Source organism: Mustela nigripes, chromosome 2 (genome assembly GCF_022355385.1).
Source record: "Mustela nigripes isolate SB6536 chromosome 2, MUSNIG.SB6536, whole genome shotgun sequence".
NCBI classification, from domain to species: domain Eukaryota; kingdom Metazoa; phylum Chordata; class Mammalia; order Carnivora; family Mustelidae; genus Mustela; species Mustela nigripes.
This window is the reverse complement of record NC_081558.1, coordinates 43,505,138-43,531,373: the sequence shown is the minus strand read 5'-3', so window position 1 is coordinate 43,531,373 and position 26,236 is coordinate 43,505,138. Positions and strand designations below refer to the sequence as shown.

Genomic DNA, 26,236 nt, shown 5'->3' with positions numbered 1-26,236 from the left:
CACCTTCGGTGTTGTACATTCTTGGGATTTGGAAAGATATGGAATGACATGCATCCGTCATTGTAGTATCACACCAAGTATTCTCACTGACCTAACATCCTCTGTGCTCCACCTGTTTATTCTTCCCTCCTCAAACCCCTGGCAACCACTGATCTTTTCACCGTTTCCATAGTTTCATCTTTTCCAGAATATCATATAATGCAATTGCACAGTATGTAATCTCTCGAACAGGCTTCTTTCACTCAGTAGGATGCATTTAAAATCCCACCATTTTCTCTTCATGGCTTGATAGCTCATTTCTTTTTAGCACTGAATAATATCCCATTGTCCAGATGAACCCCAGTTGACTGATTCATTGACTTTAGAGTATCTTATTTGCTTCCAAGTGTTTGCAAATATGAATTATGACACTATACCTTATAGTGTGCAGACTTTTGTATGGACATAAGTTTCAAGTACTTTGAGAAAATATTAACAATAGTGATATTTGGATTGTATGGGAAAAGTATGTTCAGTACTGTAAGAAACCTCGAAAATGTTTTCTCAAGTGCCCATACTATTTTGCATTTCCGCTAGCAATGAAGAAGCATTCCTGCTGCTCCACATCCTAGCCAGCATTTGGTGTTAGTATTCCAGACTTTGGCCATTCTACTAGGCAGGTAGCAGCATCTCATTTTAATTTGCATTTTCCTGATGAAATAAGACGCGGAGAATCTTCAAATACACGTTTGCCATCTCTGTATCTTGTGTGATCTTTGGTGATATGTCTCTTAAGGTCTTTGATCCATTTTTCTATTGGAGTTGTTTTTTTATGAATTTTAATCACTGCTTGCGTATTTTAGATAACAGTTCTTTATCAGATGTATATTTTGAAGGGATTTTCTCCTAGTCTATGGCTTGACATCTCATTCTGTTGGCATTGTCTTTTACAGTGCAGTTGTTTTTTTCTTTAATTTTAATGAAGTCCAGCGTATTATGTGTTTATTCCACTGGTCTGCTCTTGTTTTATTGGAAAAGTCATGGCCACACCAAAGGTCACCTAGGTTTTCTATTTCCTTATCTTCTGGAAGTTTTATAGTTCTCTGTTCTACAGTTGGGTCTATGGTACATTTTGAATTAATTTTGGGGAAGGGTGTAAGGTCTGTGTTTAGATTCATTAATTTTTTCTTTTATTTTTTTTGTGGCTGTTCAATTGTTTCAGTACCATTTATTGAAAAGACTATCTTTGGTTCGCTGTATTGCCTTAGATCCTTCACCATAATTTTCTTTTTGAACAAGTTTTTACTCCCTAAATAGACTGTACAGTTAAGTTTTTTGAGGCGTGGGATATAGGAGTTTTAAGACAATCTAAAGTCAGCTTGCCTTTTTTGTGTTCTGGCTCCCCCTTTTTGGGTGTGGTATATTGGAAGCACTTGCTTGATTTTCTTGTCAAATTTACATGTAAATGGGGATAATGGTAATAATAACAACATTGGTTGGTTTGGGAATTAAATTTTAAAATCTAACGAGAGCCCCCAAAATGGTAACTATCACTCTTGATTTCTTTGTATTCTCTAAGAATATCTACAACTCATAGGTACTTAGTAAATATGCTTTCTGACTTTATTTATTCTTAAGTCCTTAGTCTTTTCTTTGTAGTCTATGGGTATATTTATTAATATTATTAGTAAATTCAGCAAACCAATATGAAGTCCCTTAGCCAAATAACCTCTTTGCTTAAAAATAAAAATAAAAATAGGTATAAGCAAACTGCTTATTTGGCCAATCGACTTTCTGTTAGTTTGCTGATACCATATAAAGCAGCAGAAGAACTGAAGAGATATATTTATTTATTTATTTAAAGATTTTTTATTTTATTTATTTGGCAGAGAGAGAGATCACAAGTAGACAGGCAGGCAGAGAGAGAGGGAGAAGCAGGCTCCCCACCGAGCAGGGAGCCCCATGTGGGGCTCCATCCCAGGACCTGAGCCGAAGGCAGAGGCTTAACCCACTGAGCCACCCAGGCGCCCCTGAAGAGATACATTTAAATTAATCTTACCAGGGTTAAGACTTGACTATATAGAGCAAACCTTAATCTTCTTTTGTACAATTCAATTCATGAAAGTGAAGGATTAACAAGGCCATCATGAAAACTTTGAAAGTTATTATGTGGATATGGACCCTGTTGGGGGTGGAGAGGGCATTCCTAATTAACTGATTCACAGAAAATACACCAATTATGCCTGTAATATTTTCTTAGCTCCAGACAAATAACGGTGTTTCTTTGGTGTCCTGAACTGAGTTCCATGAAGCACAGTGTGTTTAAATTTATATGTGCAATGGGAGGTGGGTAAAGCAGGAAGAGTAAAGACAAAAACCTACATGAAGGGGCATCACCGACTGGCAGCACAAATACATTCAATTTTGCTATGTCTTGTCAGAAAACATGTTTCTCTTGGTGCCTAGGGGAAAGCAGGCATGCATGGGTGCCCTTAGGTTGCCCCTTTCACACCATTCTCAACAAATGAGACGAACATCTATTTTAAACACATTAAATAATAATAAAGAAATGCTTCCCTAGAACTGATTAATGAAACATGATTTGGGGGCCATTACACAACTAACTGAAAGGGTTTACCTTGCAAAGAATTGTTTAGAAGTCCAACCGGCAGATTAAAATGGACTCAAACACCTTTTAATTTACATGGAAATAAAGACATCACTGATGCCAGTGTCTGATTTTTTTTTTTTTTTTAATTTCTGGTTTTGGCAGTTGTATTTTATGCCTAATGTGTAATTAACTGGTGTGAACAGCCAATGTTTCAAAAGTTAGGTCCTTGGTTCAACTGTCCTAAACTCCAAAAGCAGAAACCAAGCATCAGATATTCAGACCTTAGAATTCATCAAAATGTGACTCCTTGTTCAATACGCCCAAATAATTTAAGCTCCAGCTTTGTAGTGGCTGACACACAACACAAACACAGATTCTGGGTGACTGAATTGTGACACAAATTAGGAGACAGCAGATAAGAGCAGTTGCTAAATAACATAATTATTTGGTGTCATGATGTGTCTTTATTCCGATCACATGCCAGAGTGCGCTGCTAGGCTGATTCCCATGAAATGTGAAGGAAATGTGATTTAACATTAGCAAAACAGCATCAGATGGAAAGCTTAGCTAAATTAATCCAGTGTAAGAGGCCTAAGAGGAGTATTTAGCTGTTCAGTAGAAGAAGGGAAGGAAAGATAAAAGAAAGCAAAGTGTCTCCATTTGCTGCAGTATTTTGGAATGCTGGAGGAAACACAAAAGGGAATTAATACAGATTCAAATGCTAACATGCCTTACAACCCAAGCAAATCAAAAGAAAAGATGGGAAATTATAAAGCTGACAAAGGACAAAAAAATTTGTAACGTAGGACTTAAGAGATTTTTTTTTTTTTTTAAAGTAGGCTCCTAAAATAACTACAGGAGAACCCATTGAAAACACAATGGGAGAGAGAGCTGTTTAGAAAGGAATGGAGAAGTTCAAACATTGTCAGAATTTTTGGCTACACTTCCATTACATTTATGATGATGAGACTATTGTGTGATTTTTGTGAGACTTTGGAAGTTTGCAAATGTAATGTTGTATCTGCAGCATACTTTGAGATAGACAAGATTCAAATTCAGCCCTGTGACCTTAAACCTGACCTATCCCTGAAGTCCTTGGTTTCCTTCAGGCATTAAAAAATAAAAAAACGTAAGGGACTTGGGCTGGAACATTTATGATTATCACCCCTTTTCATTTTAGCTCTGTCCTTTGTATATTTAGAATATGGTGTATCTGGGAAATGCTTTCCCTGCCATCTTGAATATGGTTTTGGTGATGGATGTGAGCGGAGTTTCCAATTCTGGATCCCTTTTGGCTATTGAATTATTATATTCTTCAAAGTCTATGGAACTAAGCTTGGCTGCTGCGAATGGAATACCAACTTGGATGTGACTCTTCGCTAACTTTAATGATTTCTTCTTCCTAATTATAATACATAATTTCATACCTAGATCATGTCCTTCATGGTACTTTGTGAGTTTATCCTTATTTATTAAATTTGCATATCTATGTCTATATGTCACCAAAAATTATATTGTATGTTACATTAAAAATCCAATCTGTCATTTGAATATTGTAGGTGTAGGAAGCTAAGCCACTAAGAGGACTGATTTATTTTATTGTTGCAAATTAAGTCTCCATCTATCAACACTATGACAAAATATAGACTTATCCTATACTTTTAATTGATGTAAAAGTAGAATTTGACTGTATATACCACTGTTTTGGGAAGAGTTGTAGTTTAAGCAACAACAACAAAAATGAACAAATAATGTGTATGGTATGTTGGTCTGCTTTTAGCTCCACAGACGGGAACTACATGATTTTGGAAAACTCAACTAAAGGCTTACATTGTGGTGTTGAAGATTACACAGAGCTTTGGAGTCAGAACCTCCTGGAATGGAATGCATTTCTGCTACTCACTAGCTGTGTGATTATAGGTGTGATGTTTGACTTTGCTAAGCCTTAGTTTTAACCACCTAAAAATACCAATAAATTTAATACTCCCTTCATAGGCATCTTGTAAAAAGTAAATGAAATGATGTATCTGAGATCTTAAAACACTATTCATCCATGACTGGTCCTATAAGTTGATATTATTACTATGGTTATGATTATTATTTGATGAGATTCAGGGTCAACAATGAGAAAGACAGATTTCTGACTGTATTGTGTAATTTGATCTAAGATAGAAAGAAAAAAAAATGTGTATAATTCAGTGTCTAAGCATCCCTAAGCAGTCAAAGAATCCACCATTGGATGGCTCACAAAATGATTTGTGTCTGTCCTTAGAGGAATCCTATCCTGCACTGAGGAAGGCAGGTACCTATCCACACCTTTCACCTGGCATCATGTAGGACACTGACTATGCAGTAAGACAGCCCACAGGAAAAACCAGGTCTTCCCACCTCTGTTTTATAGGAAAAATTCCTACATACCCTGCCAGTGCCAGCTGAGTTACCTCCAACCTGCTGAAGGCTTTCTGAACTCCTGTAGCGGAGTCAGTCCTCACCATCTTCTGTCTGTGATGACACACACCCCACTGCACTGGAGCTGTTGACCCGTCTGCGTCCCCCACGAGACTCAGAGCTCATTCACATTTATAAACCCAGAATTTTTTCACAAGGCCTGTCAAATTGGTTTGCAACTGTGCTTATAAATAAATGAATAGCTTGACAAGTCACACTTGAGAATCAGATTTGTCACTCGAAATCAGCAATTCTCTAACTGCGCTCTCAGGAGATCTAGGGCGTTCTTGGGGCACACCAAGGGCTGCTGGGAGGAAGGCAGCTGGTGGAGGCAGGGGGAGTGGGTGGGGCTTGGAGGGGGGCTCTGGTTTTCCCTCTAAAACAGGAGCCAGACTGGTTCAGTTTTAGCCTGTTTTATGAAATGGGCTCTAGCCTAAATTTCATTTGGAAGCAAAACAAAAACACAAACATCCCCCTGGACCCCAAACACAATTCTACTGTGGGGAAAAAAGAACAAAAGATAAAGGAAAATGGGAAATAATAGCCAGTGACTAAAAAAATGCTCCAACAAGCCTGACTCTTCACTGTGAAGATATCAACAAGGCAGAATTTTACACAAGTGGTTTGGTTTTTACGTCTTCAACTGGATCATAATTTCTATAAGATAGCAATTCTATCCCTCCTATTTATTTCTATGGGTTTATTTTCCATATACCCATCAGCGTCTGTGAGGGGATGAGGGTGTAACACAGACCTGTGGAGCAAATGTTTTCTTTCTAAGCTAGGAGCATTGTACTTTAAGCAAATCAAGTAATCAGATCTCTCCTCAAAAGTCAAACTAGAACAAAAGGTCATTTGTATAAATTGCACTAATAACTGACCTTTTCTGTCTACAAAATTATTGCTGTTGAATATTTATGTAAACTTTGGAAGATATAAATGTCACTCAGAAATTAGAAGCAAACACTAAAGTAAGTAGATATTATTCCAAGGAACTGGAGTCATATTTTCAAAAAGTAGCTGAACTGAGGACTCATATCTCCTTGGCTGTGAGATAAGATGAAGAATCAAGCATTTTAATATAGGAAGCAAAGTTCTAGGGGGAAAGGAGATAAAATGAAGTTTCTATTTTTCAAATAATGTGTTTGCATCAAATCGGTGTTTTTCTAAGGGATATTCAAAAATCTTGGCTTCTCTTGAGAGCAGAGGGTGTGAACTTATGTTAAAAATGCAGATTTCTTGGGGTGGCTGGGTGGCTCAGTAGGTTAAAACTCTGCCTTCGCTCAGATCATGATCTCAGGGTCCTGGGATCAAGCCCCGCGTCGGGCTCTCTGCTCAGCAGGGAGGCCTGCTTCCTCCTCTCTCTCCGCCTGCCTCTCTGCCTGCTTGTGATCTCAGTCAAATAAATAAAATCTTTAAAAAAAATAATGCAGATTCCTCAGCCCTGCTTCCTACCTACTGACTGAAAATCTTGGACATAGCTCTGAGAGCTGCATTTTTCACAAAGATCTTATGCATGATCAAGTTTGAAGCCTACTGATAAAGACTACGAATTCATAGCAACTCCATAACGAAGCTTATGAATTTCTCGTTTAAAAATACACTGAGTACAAGAATATAAGATGCCATTTATTTGTGAACTTTTTCACTTTGTCATATTTGCCCTTGGTTTAAAGCTATAGGATGTTATTACCCATCATTAAAATACTTTAAATAGAGAACTACAGCAATAACAGTCTAACCCAAGGCGGTAGTGGAAAAGAGCACACACCCAGCTGGGCAGGCTGAGTTTAAGGGCAGGCTTTACATCTTTAATGAACCGCAGCTTTTTCCGACCATGGCAGGCAGGTGGTTTTGCACGCATTGTGTTAAAGGGTCACTGCTCCAGATCGGTGGAGGCCAGTGGGGATAAAGAAAGGAAGATTGGATGCCAAGGGGGAAAAATGAGGGCAAGACTGACAGGGGCACCCAGGATTTCAGCTTGTTAAATCTTTGCGTGACAGAGGCAAGAGTATCAGCTGGCTCTTGACATCTTCAGCATGTATTCCCTTGGAAAGGCTCACCTTAACAAGGCTCTCAGGAGTTGAGTATGAACAATTTAAAATTGTATTACAAAGAGGCAGCACAGAAGGGAGATTGTAATAAGCCTGGCATTATGCAGACTGTCATTCTTCCTTAAACATGGGAACATATGGTTCATTTGCCTATTTGATACTCATGCTACCTGATGTACTAAGCACTATTACATTAAGTAGTTGGTGATACAAAATGAAATTAGGTTTATTTGCTTGTTCCATTAGGAAGCTTTGCAAGGAGGAGGAAGAGATGGAGAAGTCTGCTTGCTGGATGCTATGTTCTGGTTAAAGTGGCACTGAATGGACTTGTGGAGGGGATGCTTTCAAGGTTGAGCACTTGGGAGTAAAGGTAAAAGGAAAAGGAACAGTGGTGATTTAGAAAGCAGACAGTGAAAGATACATAGAGAAGGGTCGAACAGGAAGGGAACATCATATAACTGGCTCCCTTATATTCAGGCAGATGGACTTCCATTAGCTGACGCCCCACAAGGTCAGATGGTCATGAAAAGTCTCCAAGGAGAAAGAGGAATTGGAGCAAAGTGTTGGGCAATGGGCTACGCAACCAAAGGAACTACTTTGTCTAGCTCATTAGCAAAAAGTGGAAAGAAGACAAACTAATTTTTATTCTGCTCATCTTCTGTGTCACTCTGCTAAGCGCTTTCAAATAGATCCTCCCAAGGGTACATTTTTACTTATGAAGAGAATAAAGATCAAATGACTTGCTCAGGAACCATCAATTCTTTCTTGGCACAGAGAACACCCGGTTCCTCTCTTTCATCCTTCTTTGTCTTCTTTCTCTCTCGTCTCTTCTTCCTCTCTCCACTGATTCACTGCCACCTTTCAACTCCCCTTGCTCTCCCCCCAGCCCTTTCCCACAGCTAACATTGTGTTCAGGAGGGAGGTCTCAAGGTGCTGGAGTGGCATGCACATGGTGGGCCTGCTAAATTTTGGGCTAGAAGGCAAAAGTACTGATAAGCACCACTATTAGATTTCCTACTATCTGAGGGGTTCATATGCTCCCATAAAGTACATGCATTGTGCCAAAGGTCCAGGGCCACACAGGGTTTAACAGTATCATTACTAAGGGATAAAGCACACAAGATTCATGGATTTGAGAAGGTCTGTTTGTAACTCTGCCCCTGTCTCCACCGTCTCTCTCTCTCTCTCTCTCTCTCTCTCTCTCTCTCTGTCTCTGCAACCCCAACTGGATAGAGGTAATAGAATTGGTCCTGGGGCACTCAGCAGTTTTTTAATATCAAATTGGGGAAATATGATCACATTTGGAGAACAAATGCCAAGAGATAGAACCTCTACTTTTCAGCTTGATATTTAGTGAATTAGAAAGCATCTTTGTATTTACCTCTTTGAAACTGCTAAGGTAAAAGTGGTAGAAACATAACCATATGTGACAACCGTGTTCCTCAGAAATGTATCCGCATATGAAAAGAAGTAGCCGGTGATGGGTATTAAGGAGGTCACGGATTGCATGGAGCGCTGGGTGTAATATGCAAACAATGAATCATGGAACACTACATCAAAAACTAATGATGTACTGTATGGTGACTAACATAACACAATTAAAAAAGAAAGGAAAGAAAAGAAGTATACTTTAATTTGGAGAGGTATAAAGTATCTGCTATACTGCTTGACATATAGAAGGTGCTTAAAATGGTTATTTTCATTACTAATGACCACTTGTCTGATATATAACTGGATTTTATTTTATTTTGTTTTGCTTTATTTTATTTTATCTTGGGACACGAGAAATGTGGTGGATGTTTTCTTTTTCTTTTCTGACAGATGAGGAAGAAATGTGGTAGATTACTTATTAATTCAGCTATCTTTCATTAATAGGAAAAACACTCTATCTCTTTATTTTTATTGCTCAGAGACTGTGCACTCTGACAAAATCTCAGGTGATTTAGGCATTGTATTTAATGCTGCCCGTCAGGGGACAACTTTGAGCTGTCTGTCCAGTGGGTTAACATTTCCTATTAAATTCAGGAGGTGAGCCCTGAACAGGCAGCCAGCAGTCACAGAGCACAAGGAGATAAATCTAGGCCTTTGATTGCTGTCAGTTCACTTGCTAAGTGGATCCACAAGGAAAAAAAAGAAGTGATTAATCAAACTTAGCAGATGTGGAATTGATTCCCTCAGTCCTGCAGAATGCCTTACAGAAATCAGCTTAATCTGTATTCATCTTGACTTTCAGTGGTCAAGTTTGTGGTTTTTACCTTGGCTGAAGAGGTAAGAATGTGTAACTGGGATTTACATAAAGATTAGCATCACAGGGGTGCCTGGGTGGCTCAGTGGGTTAAAGCCCCTGCCTTGGGCTCAGGTCATGATCCCAGGGGATCATTAATTAATCATTAATTTAGCAACACAGAAAATGTTTATTGAATGTCTATTATATCCCGGGTTGGAGCTGGGTGCTGGGTCTGTGATGGTGAAGGAGAGTGGGGCTCACTAGGCTGTCTTGCTTGCTACAGTTCAGCTGCCAGGGTTCTCTAACCCCTGATCTCTGCTCAGCGGGGAGCCTGCTTCCCCGCCCCCCCACCCACCCCTGCCTGCCTCACTGCCTACTTGTGATCTCTGTCTGTCAAATAAATAAATAAAATCTTTAAAAAAAGAAAATAGGATCACAGCAATAAAGGCAGCCAATGGCAGGAGAGTATACAGATCACCCAGCCTTTCCACACATGCTGTCTTTTCAGTGTCATACAACCATATGGGAGAGACAGGTACTATTTTCCCTGTTTTTCAAGTGATTTAACTGAGGACTACTGAAGTTAAAGGACTTGCTAGAATTTATCAATGATATGAGAAGTAGGGTTGGGACTTGAACCCAGATCATCTGAGTCCCAATAACTAAAAAAAAAAAAAAGTTTTCTTATGGAAGGAGAATATGTCTCACATTCTTGACTAGCTTAACATTTTACTCACAATACCTAGTTTAGTATTTGGAACATAAAAGGTGTTCATTAAATATTCATAGAATGAGCACATCACGGGCCTATAAATTATTAAGTAAGTTTTGTCTTAAGTCAGGTAGATACAAACAAAGCAAAGTAAATTTTAACCTTCATTAATTTAGCAACACAGAAAATGTTTATTGAATGTCTATTATATCCCGGGTTGGAGCTGGGTGCTGGGTCTGTGATGGTGAAGGAGAGTGGGGCTCACTAGGCTGTCTTGCTTGCTACAGTTCAGCTGCCAGGGTTCTCTAACCTGTGAACCCATCCAATCAGATCGTTTGGGCTGTTTTGACAATTTATAGCAATTACAATTGTCTGGCTCAATCACTTGGTCACCTGAGGAAATCGGTGAAATATATATAAAATTATAACTGTGATAGGAGCTGCAATTTTAACCTGGCACACTAATGTTTTACATTGATTTCTAATATATAATCTCTATGCTGGCAGTCACTGCATGGGGATAGTGTTTAAATAAATCCAGAAAACAGCGACCTCAAAAGAAACAACAACAACAACAACAAAAAAACCCAAAACCAAGATTATGCTAGTGGTTTTATCCAAGGTCAGGTCACTCATCAGTGATAGAACTGGGATCAAAATTCCTGTTTTCTAACTCCCAAGGCAGGGCTTTTTGCAATACACCCCCGTTTTCCCCGTAGGAACATACCTTTGCTACTAGAGATGCTATTGCTAAATAACTTGTAGTACCAAAAGAATGAGGTGATGTCATAAGACCATACATTCCCAGCAGGAAACCAGGCAGCCTTTGGACTCTGTAATGCTATCCACCTATTTTTAGTTGTAGGAAAATTTTTCTCCTTGGACAGCATGCCATGAATACAGGCATTTACAAAAACAGAAATCATAAAACAGTCAAGACTTCAATTGTTGCATGCAGACCCATTAGAAACATGTTAATTTCTCTCAGAATTGTTGCTTGACTTAAATTACCAATACATGAAATTAGGTTAAATCATGTGAAAATAGCCCTTCAAAAAATAAAGAATCAAATATGTTTTCCATTATCTGTTGAGTGGAAAAAATCTGGCAACAGAGATGGGCAACTTGGCATAGAGTCCAAGCTTTATCATTTACTACCTAGGTGATGTATCCTGTCTCAATCCACGTAAGAGTGGAGGAAATTGTCAAAATATATATATTGCCACTATTTTTTTATAAGTAGATAATACAGTAAGATTACTTTGAATAGGCTTCTTTAGAGTCCTTTCAACCATCTCTAGGTAGTTACCCTTTATTGAAAGCAAGAGGTAGTGACAATGAAATTTCAAAGTAGACAGGACCATATAGAAGTTTTATAACAGAAAGTTAAAATGTGCATTTTCCCACATGGGTATTTCCAAGGTCAAGAACTAAAAATTATTCCTACCTGGAATCATTGTAAATATTTAAGTGGTTTCCATTTGTGACTCTTTAAATCCTTCTACGTATACAACTGTGTCATGTTTTAACGAGATATGAGAGGGTAGGAATTCCATTTATTTTTCTGCTTAAGTGAAATAAGCAGTGTGGCGTTTAAAAATGTATATTGGGACTCAATGTTCTGTCTTTGAGTTTAGGACCTGGTTCTATAAAATTCCTTCTTTCTTTCCTCTCCTAGCTCCCTCCTTTCTTTCCTTCTTTTCTTTTTATCACAACTCTAATTTTTACCTTCAATGTCTTTGGAAATCGCTACGATTAGACGACAAAAAAAGCCATTAAGTCAGCACAAACTGAAGCCCAGGTGCTGCATTTCCCAGTAAGCAGCATGAAACCATGCACTTAATGAAACCATCAGGTCAGAAGGCAATAGAAGAGGGGACAGGACAGAAATCATGCAGAGACACAAAGTCTCACGGAACTGGCTGTGTGACCTTTGCAAATTACTGCTTAAGGTAATCTATAACTGGCAGAGATATACCTCTGTAATTACCATGTACTTTGGGGCTTAACTTTATTTTATTTCCAATTTTTTAAGATGCATGTTCAGGAGATAATTTTGTTTGTTTGTTTATTTTCTTTTGTTGAGACCTGTAACAAAGTCCTATAGCAGTGAGAGAACAGAATTACAGAAGAAGCATCTGTGAATAGAAATCGCACAGATCACTCCTTTAATTATAGTGAGACAATGCTTAATCTGATATGCTGTGAGTGACTATTCACACACTGAAAAAAGATCCCAATTCATTCTATGTGGGGCAAAGCAAAACATAAACCTGAAAAGCCATTTTAAAAGCAGTTTTCCTCATACTCTACAAAACTATTTTCCTCTCTTTTTCGTATTTTATTCCAATCCTCTTTCCTCTCTTTCTCCTCCCCACATATACTGTGTTTGAGTTTTTAAAGGTTATAGAAAGTAAACAGCAGTCTTCCCTGCTTAGTTGTGGACCTTCAGTCACTTTAGGAAACAAAGTAATCAATTTATCTCAACTCTCAGTACAGACCGCGGTTTGATACTGTGCTATCTCTTGGGTTGTCCGGTTCTACCACAGTGTATTCAAGCCTCAATTCTATTTCAGCAATCAAAGAGGAAACATCTAAGAGGAATCCATATCCAAAGCTCCTGAGAATGCTTGCAATGATCTCCTGGCCTGTCTGCACCGCGGAAGAAGCCCAATCAGGGCCAGGGCAACAGATCTCCCTTCATCTGTCCTTTCTCCTTAGCTCTGAAGCTTCTGTTCTTCGGTCTCAAGGTGTCTCCTCTAGAAGAGCTTTTCTCTAAAGCTGGTGACATCTCTTACATATTCAAACTTTTTTTTTTTTTTTGACACATTCATTCATTCCACGGATATTTTTGAGGTTGGGTTCTATGCCAAAGGCATACAGCACGTGCAGATAAATTTGACAAAATCCCTGTCCTGGGAAAAACTTCAGTGTAAGGCTATAGAGACCACTGGAGACAGAAGACAATAAGGGAAGAGAGTGCCCTAGAAAGGTCTTTCTTTGGTGTATCTTGTCATGTCAGGAGAGGGTCTCCGAGGCACCAGATATAACTCCGATAGCCCTCTATACAGCCAGCACCATTTGTTTTAACCTCCTTTTCTCTCCCCCTTAACCATAAAAGCAGTCCTAGGTCAGAAATAACAAGATGGTGTCTCTGCATCCAGTCTTTGGGCATTTTTACTGGCTCAGAAAATTCAATGCCAACACCCCGGTTTCTAGTTTTTCTTGAAATGTTTGAAGTTCTACAACCCTGTCTGAAGTTCTACCCTCCCACAAAACAACATGTGCCTGAATTTGGAGTGACTATGTAGTTTTGGTGCAGAACTCACTCTCCTGGCCATCACAGCTTTGTCTTGTAAGATTGGCAGACTGCCATTTCTCATCACACTTCAGCTGTCCCTTCTTTTTACCTGGCCTGCCTTGTTTGTTGATGCTACCTTCCTGGTCAGGGACGCATGGGAGTTAATGGTACATATAATGCTGGCAAAGAGCTCACTGAAACATTTTCACATCTTCAGCACAATGTCTCATCTCATTCCACTGCGCATCTGATCACACAGTAGTGCACGTGGATCATTACAATAGAGCTCAACTACCCACTAGTCATCTCTAGGTGTACAAGGTTCTCCAGTACAACTCAATGAAATATATTCTAAGTAGAGAAAAACACCTGTTTTGCTCTATCTAAACTCTCCTAGAAAACATGCCAGTGCTGATACAGGATTTCTCAATCACATCCAGAATAGACAGAAACCTCTCTTCTTTCTCTACAGGAACCTCTCTACATTTTTTTCATGTGGTGAATTCATTTTGTCATGGGGCGAACACCTGTGTGACTATTTAAAAACCACAACACCAGGTGTGTGAATATAAGTGTCTCTCTCTTTTGTGTAATGCTCTTCTCACTGATTTCTCAGCAGGCTGGGTCAGGAAAAATCTTCAAGCTGAATATAGAAAAAGGTCTTAAAGGATTTTAAAAAATATATTACAAGTGCATGCACTAAATATATTGCAACAAAATTATACAAATAGGCCTTAAGTTTATAAGGTTCTTTAGTTTTTGCTACCATGTGGAAATGTTTAGTATCTGTGAGTACCCAGTTTTAGGTTTATCATAAGGGAGAGAATTTTAGAAGACTTAAGATTTGGAAGACACTGTACCACAAAATAGTACAAAATAGAACAAAAAAGAGCTTTATTTACCTTTTGCTTTGTCTCAGGCTCTCCATTCCTCTTTTCCAGGAGATAGTTGCCCTAGGAAAGGCATTTGGCTTGCATTCGATAGTAATATCCCCACCAACTTGAACAACTGAATTTTTTTTAATGGGAATTTTAGAGAAATCAGGAGCTGAGGCTAAAAACAAAATTAAAAACAAAATTGTTGAGTTACATCCTTAATTAACATGTGGTAATGTGATGTGGTATACAAGACAAAATTTAATATTTGTACCCAGAACTCTCAAACTATTTTGCTCACACTGTTCTAGGGCCAGTTACCAACTTGGCATTTTGGAGTTCTATTTTTCATTTGAAAAATGAAGATGACAACAGATAGCACCTCAGAAATTCACTGTGGAGATTAAATGATACAATATCTGTGAAGAAGCATAGCATACTGCCTGGCACAGAATACGTATTCAATAAATGAAATCTGTTTTTGTTTTGGTATAAGTCATTGGCATTAACAAAAGCCAGGTGGACTGAGGGAAGAAGCGAGTTACAAAGAGTCACATTCTTAACAGTGTTTATAGTAAAGAGGGTGAAGATGGTTCTGAAGAGCCAGAGGGGGGATCTGAACCCTGATTAGGGAAATCACCATATCTATTCCAGTCAAAGTAATGATCTGAAATATGAAATATAGAATAGCAATGAATTAGATCATGAATACTCTATCACTATGTCAGATTTCTTCAGGCAAACCTTTAACCAGCAAAATGGAAATACTCTGTCTTCTGTAGAAGTAGGCAGGCTGAGCAGAAATTAAGAAAAAAAAAAAAAGTCTTTGTCAGTTTCAACTTTGTCCCCATTCAATAAATGTTGAACAGATACTAGTTCATGAGAGTGAGAAATTATTAGACTGCTCTGAGTTTTTCCAGCTTCATAAATGGGGGAACCCATGTGTCTAATCCCCATCCCTAGTCTAAAGTCTAATTGAGCTGAAATTCTCTCAGATATGCCAAACTCTTTTGTCTCTGGACATTTCAAGTATTGTTTCTTTGCCCTTCCACAGACCTGTGTGTGCTTTTTTTTCAGATCTCAGCTTAAAGAGAACATCCTCAATTTAGGGTTATATTCAACTTGCCATGTAGTCTGACAACAACTACTCAATTATTGACTGTAATAATCATATTTTAAATTTTAGGTTTCTTTTCTCAGTGAAGCTATAGGTTCTATGAAAGTAAAGATCACTTAAGTATTGATAATTATATTTTCAGTGCTTAGTACACATAAATGTTCAATAAATAGTAGTGATTCAAAGAATAAACAAACAAATCAATGACCATTGTCCAACAGCTCTTGAACCCTGGCCTCTTTGCTGGCTCTGTCCTCTCTTTCCTCTCCTTTTTTCCTACCATGAAGAAAAATCTGTGACTAAAGACACTAATGGTTATTTATTGTGACAGATACCACTTAGATTATCATTCTCAAACGGCTTCGATCCCCAATTTTTCACTACCAGGACTTATCTGCCCAGCTTTCTTTGAGGTCTGGATGATCATGTGGCAGGGTTCTAGTCACTGGCATAGAAGGATTTTACTGTAAGGATGGAAGACGATTTTGCATTTTCTAATGAGAGGTATAAATTTGGTCACTTTTGTCCCTACCTTCCCCTTCTCCTTTAAGTAGGAACTTTATTTCTGTAGCAATAGCAGTCATCCCCTCAAGGCTATACGCATGAGGGAAAAGTGTAAAGAAGAACATCATCAATCACAGTCGCATGGCTCAGCTACCACTCCTGAACTTCTTGTTAAGAAAAAAAAATAAATACCTGCTTAAATCATTATAAATTGAGATTTTCCTTTCTTTTCTTTAATTGGCAGGTGAAAACATTTTTTTTTTTTTTTTTAATTTGAGAAAGAGAGACAGAGATATAGTGAAGTGGGAGGGAGCATGAGCAGGGAGGAAAGAAAGAAGGAGAGAGCCCAATGTGGGGCTACATCCCAGGACCCTGGGATCATGAACTGAGCCGAAGGCAGCCATTTAACAGGCTGAGCCATCCAGGCACCCCAGGTGAAAACATTTCTAATGGAAAATTTTGAACTGTACACAAAACATCATGTGCTAGGATCAGCTTTGGAGGAGACTTTTTCTGGTTTGCATGTACCCAAAAGTGGGCTTCTCTGGAAGTCCTAATGTATTGCTCAAGTAGAATAATAATTATGATCCTGCATTTTTTTAAGTTAATTTAAACATTTCCCATTATGTCAAGGGAAAGCAATCTCTAATTTACAGAAAAATTGGATTCATATTATGTATAATCATAGCTTGCTAAAATGTCATTTTGAATTTTTTGGTTATAAGTGAATGACTTACCTAATACTCTCAATTCTGCATTTGCATAAATTATCCGATATTTGTTTTCTGCAACACACTGGTAGACACCCGAATCTGACACATTCAACATAGTTATGTTAAGTGTCCCATTTTCTATTTGAATTCTTTCCTAATAAAAGAAAAGTCATGTAAAAATGCTAGTATGTTAATGTAGGCATTCTCTTAACCAGAATACATTATTAAACATTTGTGCATATCTACAAGATAGAATATTTTCGTGTATGAGAGCTGATGTTTATGAAGATGAAACTTAATATCCTGTAAGATTCTCAGCAGCTTTTTGAAGTTAAAAAAAAGAAACATCCTTCATATAATTTTAATGGTTAGTATATTTTATGTTATCTCATTTCTTTGAAAATTGGCATTGTCTGCATAGAGTATATGTTACCGTTCTATTATGAGGTATATAAAATAATTTGGAAGATTGTACCATTCCAATTATTCTAGAAAATATGGTCAATAATAATGCTAGACAAGAATATAATGGTTAGAAATTCCCTTGGCTTTCCATCATAAGGTCTCCAAAAGACTTGAAATGTGATGACTTGATAATGTTCTAATTGAGTCATAAGTTGGAGAAGCTAAATTCTCCTTTTCTGCAGCCTGCCATAGTATGCTTAAACAGCCAAAAATCTGTTACAGAGTCCCATTTGGAGGATAGAAATACAATTTTGAGTGCACATAATGAAATAGTTTAATAGAGCAAATATAATTTAAAAAAATATTTCAGTATACCTATTACCATCCCTTAAAGATAATAAAAGTAGGCTGGAGGAAACAGAAAAGGCTCTATGCAAAAGGTATTCAGGAAGAAAATCCCACTAAAACCAAAACAAAGAACAGCATTATATTCAGCTTCTAAACACCAGATGTTCTTTGTGTCCCTAGCTGTGCCTACAAATACAAAGTAAAAGGGAGAATTAACACAATTATTTGGATAATTTGATGAAAAAAAATCTGTCTCATTTTCAGTATACTCTAGAACAAAAGTATAATTTAGGCTGAAAATGTGGATAACTGCCTCAGTTCTCCACTTCCTATGGGTTTAGAGTCATTAGTTTTCAGAAAAGCAAGATACTGGATAATGTTTAAGATCTTGGATCCTGTAATCAGACTACGTTTAGAATACAAATTCTAACAATTACTAGCTCCTGTGTGACTTTGGGCAAGTGACTTAACCTCTCTGAAACCAATCTTCATCATCTATAGAAGAAATAATACTAGCATCTCTCTTACAAAATTGTCACGAGGATACAATAAGATAATGCATGGAAAAATATGTGCACAGGACCTGGAACATACAAGACTTTGGTGGATGTTAATTATGATGACAATGATCCTGATAATGATGATGGTGATATCTGGATGTGAATCTATCACTGACTAGTGTGTAACCTTAAGCTTGTCTTCTCTACCCTTAATTTTTCTCATTTGAACAATGGAGATAATATTAATAGCTACTTTTATTAAATATAATATAAATTAGTATATATGAAGAGTATACTACATTTCCTAACACTGACTAAGCATTCTGAAAACATTAATTGTTGCTGGTAGTAACAAAATTTCCCTAGGAGAATAGGTGAATTTTTAATATTAGCATTGACACTTACCTGTGGATTGAGGCGTTCACCATTCTTTAACCAGGTGTACCAAGGATTTGGCTTTCCACTAGCTTTGCATTCCCAAAACAAGTTGTCATAGATAGACAGGTATGTATTTTGGATTTTTTGTTCCCATTCGGGTGGGGCTGTTTCAAAAATAGACAAGAACAACTACTTCGTAAGTCAATTATCCAAAATACTGTGCAACATTCCAAGGTTTGTACAAAGCAGAAGGACAAGGCCTCCTGGGCCCAATAAGTGCTGCAAACACATGATTTGATGGAAGGGAAATACAGAAGCCTCAATGTGGAGTAACGGAAGTCTTGATATAAATATCAGTGGTCCTTTGGCGTAAGATAAATATTTGCCACTTGTCATTTTGATGCACTTTTACACCAACTTGGGAGTTGTGGGGAAAAGTTCAAATGCAGAACAAGGCCAGAGAATAATTTCATGGCAAATATTAGTGGATAGGTCAAGTTAGAAAATGTATACAATTCTGAGTCCACTGTGGGCAAAAGGCCTTTGATTATATTTTGTCTGAAATGTTGTAACTAAAAATAAGTGTATCTATATCAGATATAATTACAATTCAGTTTGAAGCACTATTCAAATATGAGTCTCATCACGTTTTAGTAGGATTACAGTCCAATTTTTTTTAACCCTAGATAAAACCTTTGATAGACAATGAGTACTGAGGCATTTATAGTAAAGTGCCATTTATGGATAAAGTGGTAATATCCTTACTACCATTGACACCAAAAAGTGGGGTACAGATTAAATGCTTTAAAATTAACATTTCTTCCACAAATATAATATGGGGCTACCTGGCTGTGTCATTTAATCCCTCTCTTTTATTTAGGTCTGGCCTCAGATATGTAAGAGTAGATGAAAAATCCTTCAGAACTGCAGGCTATTACAAGTTAGATGTCTTATATATCTAATCGCAGGTAATTCCCCCTCCAATATTGGTATAGGATTTTTTCAGGGATTTTAGGGAACCTTCTCAAGAAGACATAGTCAAAAAAGTACAGAAGCCCTGAAAGCACATCCTCAATCAAGGGGTTGTGTTCAGGCTGTCTGTTTGGGAATGTCAGCCCTAAGATGGGGGGTCAGGAAAAGGAAGAGTCAGTAAGGAAGGAAGGAGGCAATGCAAGAGTCAGTTACTGAGTTGGCCACCGAGATGGGCCACTGTTATTCTAGCTTCTGTGACATTCTAAGGGTCTTTATAACTGCCTACCCGGGGAAAGGAAGAGGAAGAATTTGTTCACTGGCTCCTGTCCATAGTCATTCAAGAGTGGTAGAGACAGTATGTATTAGAACACCCAGGCTATGGATGCTTAAGTGCTGAGCAGGCTCCTGAGAACAAAGAAAGCTGAAGGGGAGAACAAGGTGGACTTTGTGTGGCACCTGAGATGAGACCCTGTCAGGTTACACCTACAAAACATGGAGCTGCTCACTGCAGCGGTGGCTGAAGTAAGAAGTGGGACTGAGAGTCTTTGAAATGTTATACAAGTATGTCCGACTTCCTGGATTTTCCCACTGCAACATCTGGTTCCATTAAGACCAAAGGACTTTTAGGGAGCTGGTCACTGAGAAGAAGGAAATCAGGATGTCTCACTGTAGTAAAAACTAAGCCTGGGATTATCATCTGTGGAAATAAGGGTGACTTCCGTTTACAGATCATGCTCATCAGTTTTTTTTTTTAATAATTTTTTATTGCTCATCAAGTTTTAAGGGACAAATCAAGGGAAGACTTAGAAGAAGTAGATGATGGATGAAATTGAATCATGCTTCTGAATATTAACAAAATTTTATAAATTGTAGATGATTATTTAGAAATTGTCTTAACATATGTTTGGCCTGGGAGAAGAAATTCATATCACATAAAATTCATATAGCTTATAAAAGTATGAAATATATATGGATTATTGTTTAATGCAGTAATTATAACTTTAAAACACATTTATTTATTTTATATGTAAATCCTTTGGATGCTTCAGATTCTGAAGACCAAAGTTTTAAATCTTCAACTACATAGTAAATGCATGAAAGGAAGGACTTAGGATTTCAGGTCAAACATATGGGCTTGGCTTTTAGATTTTATTTTTTTTCCTTATTGAATGGTTATGGGAAATCATTTAACTTCTCTGAATATGTTTCATTTTCTATAATGATATTAATACTTTAAGATTTCTTTTGGAAGTTTCAAAGACATAATATAGAAAGATAGCCCTGAATTATAATTTAAACACAGCAATTTAATAAAACCAATTCTTTTCTTAAAAAATTCAGGTCTTATGCAATTCTCAGATAATTGAGTCAATTACTGAATTGCTCCTTTCAATTACAATGACAAATAAATTAATAGGTGAGCAAGAAACATAATATTTGTCTTATTGACCAATTATTCATTATTACTCCACAAGAACCATTTGGACTCATTAAATGACTGATGACATGTATTCCTACCTCTTATTATTGTTAAAAATTATATAAATATATGTTTATAAAATCTGTTGTGTGAGTTAGCAGTTTTTGTAGAGATGTGGAAGGAAGCACTTTATTATTAATTTCTGGTTTAAAGATACACTCATTTTCTGTTTAATCATTTAGATATATCTTTGATTATTTAATAGAAAAATGAAGTATCTATTAAAAACTAGCCAAAGCCTGTAATACTTTGGGGTCACACAAATACTTCCCGTCACATCCTTAATATTTTATTTACAACAGATGCTAGATTCGAAAGATTGTTCCTTAAAACTTAGTACGTGTGTGTGTGTGTGTGTGTAGCTACAATTGTAGAGAAATAATAAGCAGGATATCATATTCTATATATAAAATAGTACTTTTGATTCAAGGTTAAAATTGGAAATTCTAAAGGAAATGGAAAATAATATAACCAAGGCATAATATGTTCTCCCCATAGGATACTCAATCGCCATTCCTGTGAGGTAATTACAACATCTTAGACTTTTCCAGTTACAAAAAAAAAATATTTCTTCAATTACTTTATCATTGATTGTAAACATGTCACGCAGAAGCATGTTACATAGGAAAGTATTTTTGGTCACGTATAAATACAGTCTTAAAGTTCTCCAGTACAGATAAATTAAATTTAGCAAAGAAGTTAAGAATATCTTAAAAATATCAAACATTTTGATATTTCTGGGTGTATTTTGTGGTTTGTTTGATGTAAAAGAAAGAAGTAAATTTTATGCAAGTATGTATTTTGGCCTGGATAAAAGAAGACACGAAAACAATTTTTATATGATACATGCTTTCATTTGAGATTCTGCTAATTGAGACGAACATATATTTTAAGTGAAGTAATGACTATTTTTCTATTATCTACATATGAATAGACAAAATCTGGAAAATAGAAACAAAAACTGAAAACTACCATTCAGTATTATGTTTCTCCTGTCATTTTCTCCTTCTTTTGTGAATGCTACTTAGAATTATAATTAAGATTGTCATGGGCTTTTGCTGCATGTTTTATGGGAAATATATTGGATTCTATGGTACTTTGTGTTATAAACTTTTATTGCTTTAATGTGACACTGCTGATACTTTCAAGGCAATTATAATAAACAATAGCATGCAAAGGCCATGATGGAATTAAAGCTATATTTTAAAAATGGTCATTCCCACCCGTTAGCATCCTCACCTAGCCATGTGTCTTCTTTATTTCTCCTATGGCACTTCTACAACATGCTAATGACTTTCACTACTTACTATGAAGGATATTACCAAACATTTCATGTACTTTTTGAAATCCTATTAGCTTACCATAGAAAATGAGCTGACCCTTTGCAAGGTTTCTCCCTCGAAGGTTGCCTGCAATGCACTCATAGAAGCCTTCATCTTCCTGTTGAAAGTTCGGGATTTCAAGAATAGCTTGGGATTTGCTGTACTTGACTTTCCCTGGCAACGGGTTTCCATCCAACCTCCTCCAACTAATATCAGGAACTGGACTAAACAGTTATACCTCATTAGAATAGAAGACGATTCAGTCTTTATATGATAGCAGGATAAAATAAGAGTGTCCTTAAGAAAAATTCTTAAGGAAAAAATTTTAATCAATCTATTGTATTGTGACTAGTTTTCAGGTCATTCAATCATTCACCATTCACTCATCCAGCAATTTATAACGCTTTATTAAGTGCCTGCCACGTGTAAGTCTTGGTGTTATAATCAGGGAATAAATCAATAAATAAAATAGACATGTCTTTTGCCCTTGAGTCGCTTAAAGACCAGTGGAGAAACATACAATAAATAAATAATAAAAAATAATACATTTGTAAATTGCAGTAAATGAAAGAAAGGAAACAGTCCTTTTAAAAGGAAAAGGAAACAGAAATAGTAACAAGATTATATCAGTGTAAATATGGTGGTCAGGAAATTCTTTATAAGCATGTGACATTTAAGAGTAGACCAGCTTTTTCTATACTTATAGATACTTATAGACAAAAATACAGATTTCTCTATAATTAAATTGGTACTTAACAGATAACTGAAGACCTATGCGATGGGCGATCTAGATTATCAAGGAGAACCAATACTATATAACAGACCTATATAAACTGGGAGCATAGGTTTCACGGTTTTCAAAAGAATGTACTCGTTTTTACCTTATCTAAAGCAAAAATAACAACAGCAAAAAATCCCCCACAAAAGATAATTTTATTTTGTACCCTATTCCTGTTAGAATTTGTGGAGTTCCTTAATATCTTATATCTGATACCTTTAGTCTAATATGAGTATCTTTTAAAATAGCAAAAATATATTTAAAATAGCTGAACCTAAGTGTTATCAATAAGGGATGAATTTAGAAATTCATAGTGAGAAAGACCTTGCTTCTACAGATATAATATAAAGAAATGCAGGCTATCTGTAAAGTTACAGCTGGAAAGTATTTCTTAACAAACTAATTGTTTGTAGTATCAACCCTCAATCTATTTACATTAACATCTTTCCTTTCCTACTGTCAAGTCATTCTTCATTCCCTTACAGATTTACGGATGATTTAAATGTTTCTATTCTAAATATATTTTAAATTAATAATAATGATAAAAGTAAATCATTTTGCAAAGCCACGCTGTAAACTTTGTCAAAGTTACGGGATTTCTTCAAGTCAACAAAAATAATGCGGGAACTATCCCGTCAAATGCAAAATTGCTGACAAAAATCTGTTGAGTTTGAGCAGTAAACTGCAGAATGTTGGTGATGGTGACTTAGTAGAGACTTCAAATAAAGCAAAACTGATGAACTCCAAGGGATTTTTTTTGTTGGCAAACGATGATCCTTCTGTGCAAATCAAAGGTATATATAATATAGAAAGTCATACCTGTGCTCACATATATTTATCAGAAAACATATCCCCCAATCACTGTGTGATTTGTCTATTTTTCTCAGGATTAGTAACCTGTATTTTGTTAAACACAAAATAAAATAAGTATTATGATAAACTGTAGTTTTTGTCCTCTTAAAAAACTGTGCCACTTACCACAAATTTAGGTTGACATTTCAGTAGAATGGCATATTCCTGCCAACAATTAACCTCAGATAACTGGTTTTCTTATTCATTCATATTACGGAATACAAAACTACAAATAAAAATGAAGTTTTAGAAGAAAATTTATTCACATAGAAAGATCTTTGCCAATTCGGGTGAATTTTATAGTATATGCCCTAGCACCCAAATTTTTAAAAAATATATATGTAGTGCATATGTGAAGATAGTAAGAGTTAATATCTGTGAGTAGTAAGAATATTAATGTCTTTAATTTTTTCTTTCTGCTTATCTCTATTTTCCATTATTTTCCTATAAAAGTATACATTACCTCTGTAATAAAAATTTCTAAGAAAATTTATTTACAAAGAGAAAAACAGAGGCTCTGACACCTGTCTAAATTCATGATCCTTTATTATTTTTATAACAATGTATCTCTGAGGTTTATGACAAATATATGCAGAGTAACCTAAAAAAAGTTTTTAACCTAAGGCATTCAGACAAAAAATAAAATCAGTAAAGACTGAATATATTTCCCATAGTTATAGCATAGCTCTTTATTTTGATTATGAAGACAGAAGTCAATTTTTAACATAACTAAATATCTAAATCTCTGAGTCAGTCTGACACTTAATAATAATAGTAATTATAATAATATCTTAAAAATAGCTTATTAACTTAACTGCTTATTAACCACAAACTATGTGCTCCTTATTATAGATGTGTGCAACATGCACAGATAATTTCATTTGCTTTTCTTACAACCAAAGGTGGCAGAGCTAGGATCTGTTTCCAATTTCTTTGCCTCAAAAGCTATGTACTTACTCATAAGGCAATAAAAACCCACGGCTATTATAAGATCCTCTTCTGATAGCTTTAGTATTTGTGGTTTTATAAGAGTAGATGTCCATTTTAAATGTCCAAATTAAGTGGGAGCAAAAAGAACAAGTCCGACCCATCCCAGTTATTCCTACTTTCCCCCAAAAGAACCCAGTGATAACACTGAAGTCTCTCTGGATAAGCTTATTTCCCTAAATGGATGAGACACTATATTCTATAAAGATACAGAGGTCTAGAGATATACCTTTCCAATAGAAAGAATGCAGCAGAAAATATCAGTACTCTACCTGTGTGCCTTCTGATCCCTTAGCCACCCCAGATCAAGAAGTGTTATTACCTTCAACGGTTAGTATCTATATCTCTTTGTTGACAACTACCCTCAAAATGCTGTAGCTAATTTTCCCTTCACAAAGAAAGAGGTGTAGGCAGCTAGGGATTTACACAACCCTAAGTGCAGCTCTTAATCAACAACTGACCGGGTGCTGTGGTACAAATAGTCCAACTCCTTACCTCTAATGGTTGGAAATCTCTAGGGTATGACCTGCACCCTCTCCAGAGCTCCCCTACAGGACTGAGGCAAATTTAACTTCTTTTGAATTTTGCATGATACCATACTCGGCTTGGCTACTCTCCCATCCCTGTCCCACTTCTCCATTCTCTTATGAGTTCTTTCTAAGAAAACTTCTATCAAATCACTTGCAAAAAGATTATCCTTTCATGGTCTCTTCTTGGAAAACCCATTTATTAAAATTCCCAATATGCTCTGACCCTTTTTCTACTTTAATTATGGTATCAACTGTAAGGAACCCTTAAATAATTCTCAGTATGGTATGTCCATGGAGCCATTAGACAGACATAGAAATGGTATTCTGTGGTATTAAACATTAATGGAATATGAGACCAAAACTGAGCAGTAGAATCCTTGTGGAAAGCCACGACTGTGGAACATACAAGGTCTAAATTATACCAGCATAACAGCAAAAGGCAAGAAATGTAGAAAATACACAAAGCTGAACAGAGACAGATAAGTTTCTCACTTAAAAAAGAAGACACTCTAGATTTTTTTTTCCTTATCTCATTTGAAGTTGGAGTGATAAGTGTTCTTCCCTAAACCATTTAATTATGGAGAAGGTTATAAGATTCAGTGTATTGGCTTCTAACATAACAACTTTCAATTCTGAAGAAGGGTACTGAATTCTCAATCTGCAGTGGGCCCATGTTTATTTGTTTGTTTTTGATTTGTATTTTAATTGTTCTTAAAAACAACAACAACAACAATGCTTCCTATCTTTATATGATTTGAATTGGGAAGACTATTCCTCTGGCTTCAGGAAAGAATACAAGATTCAGGTCTTGCCATTAGAAGCAGGTACACCATAGTCACTGTGATTTGTTAACTGTGGAAACCAAGGCCACCTGTCAGAGACAACCACACTCAATTCTGGTACAGCTTTTGGAAGAACTGTTGAAGGGAGAATCTTTCTTCACTGTGGTTTGCTCAGACAGTATAATAGAATCTTAGAACTTTTGGGCAACAATTTCCCACCAAATGGAGAATCTTTAAAAGCCAAAGTTACCACAAAGGAAAGAAACTTGGAGTTTTTTTTTTTTTTTTTTTTTAAAGATTTTATTTATTTATTTGACAGACAGAGATGACAAGTAGGCAGAGAGGCAGGCAGAGAGAGAGA

General features: G+C 36.5%; 1 protein-coding gene across 1 annotated transcript in view; it reads right to left on the bottom strand.

The window, feature by feature from the left end:
* Positions 1 to 26,236, bottom strand: part of LOC132011506 (contactin-6-like) — a 302,333-nt gene that overhangs the window by 58,124 nt on the left and 217,973 nt on the right. Inside the window, 4 exon segments of the mRNA XM_059390186.1 lie at positions 14,235 to 14,385; positions 16,566 to 16,695; positions 18,200 to 18,336; positions 21,986 to 22,170. Coding sequence (XP_059246169.1) covers positions 14,235 to 14,385; positions 16,566 to 16,695; positions 18,200 to 18,336; positions 21,986 to 22,170 — 603 coding nt within the window.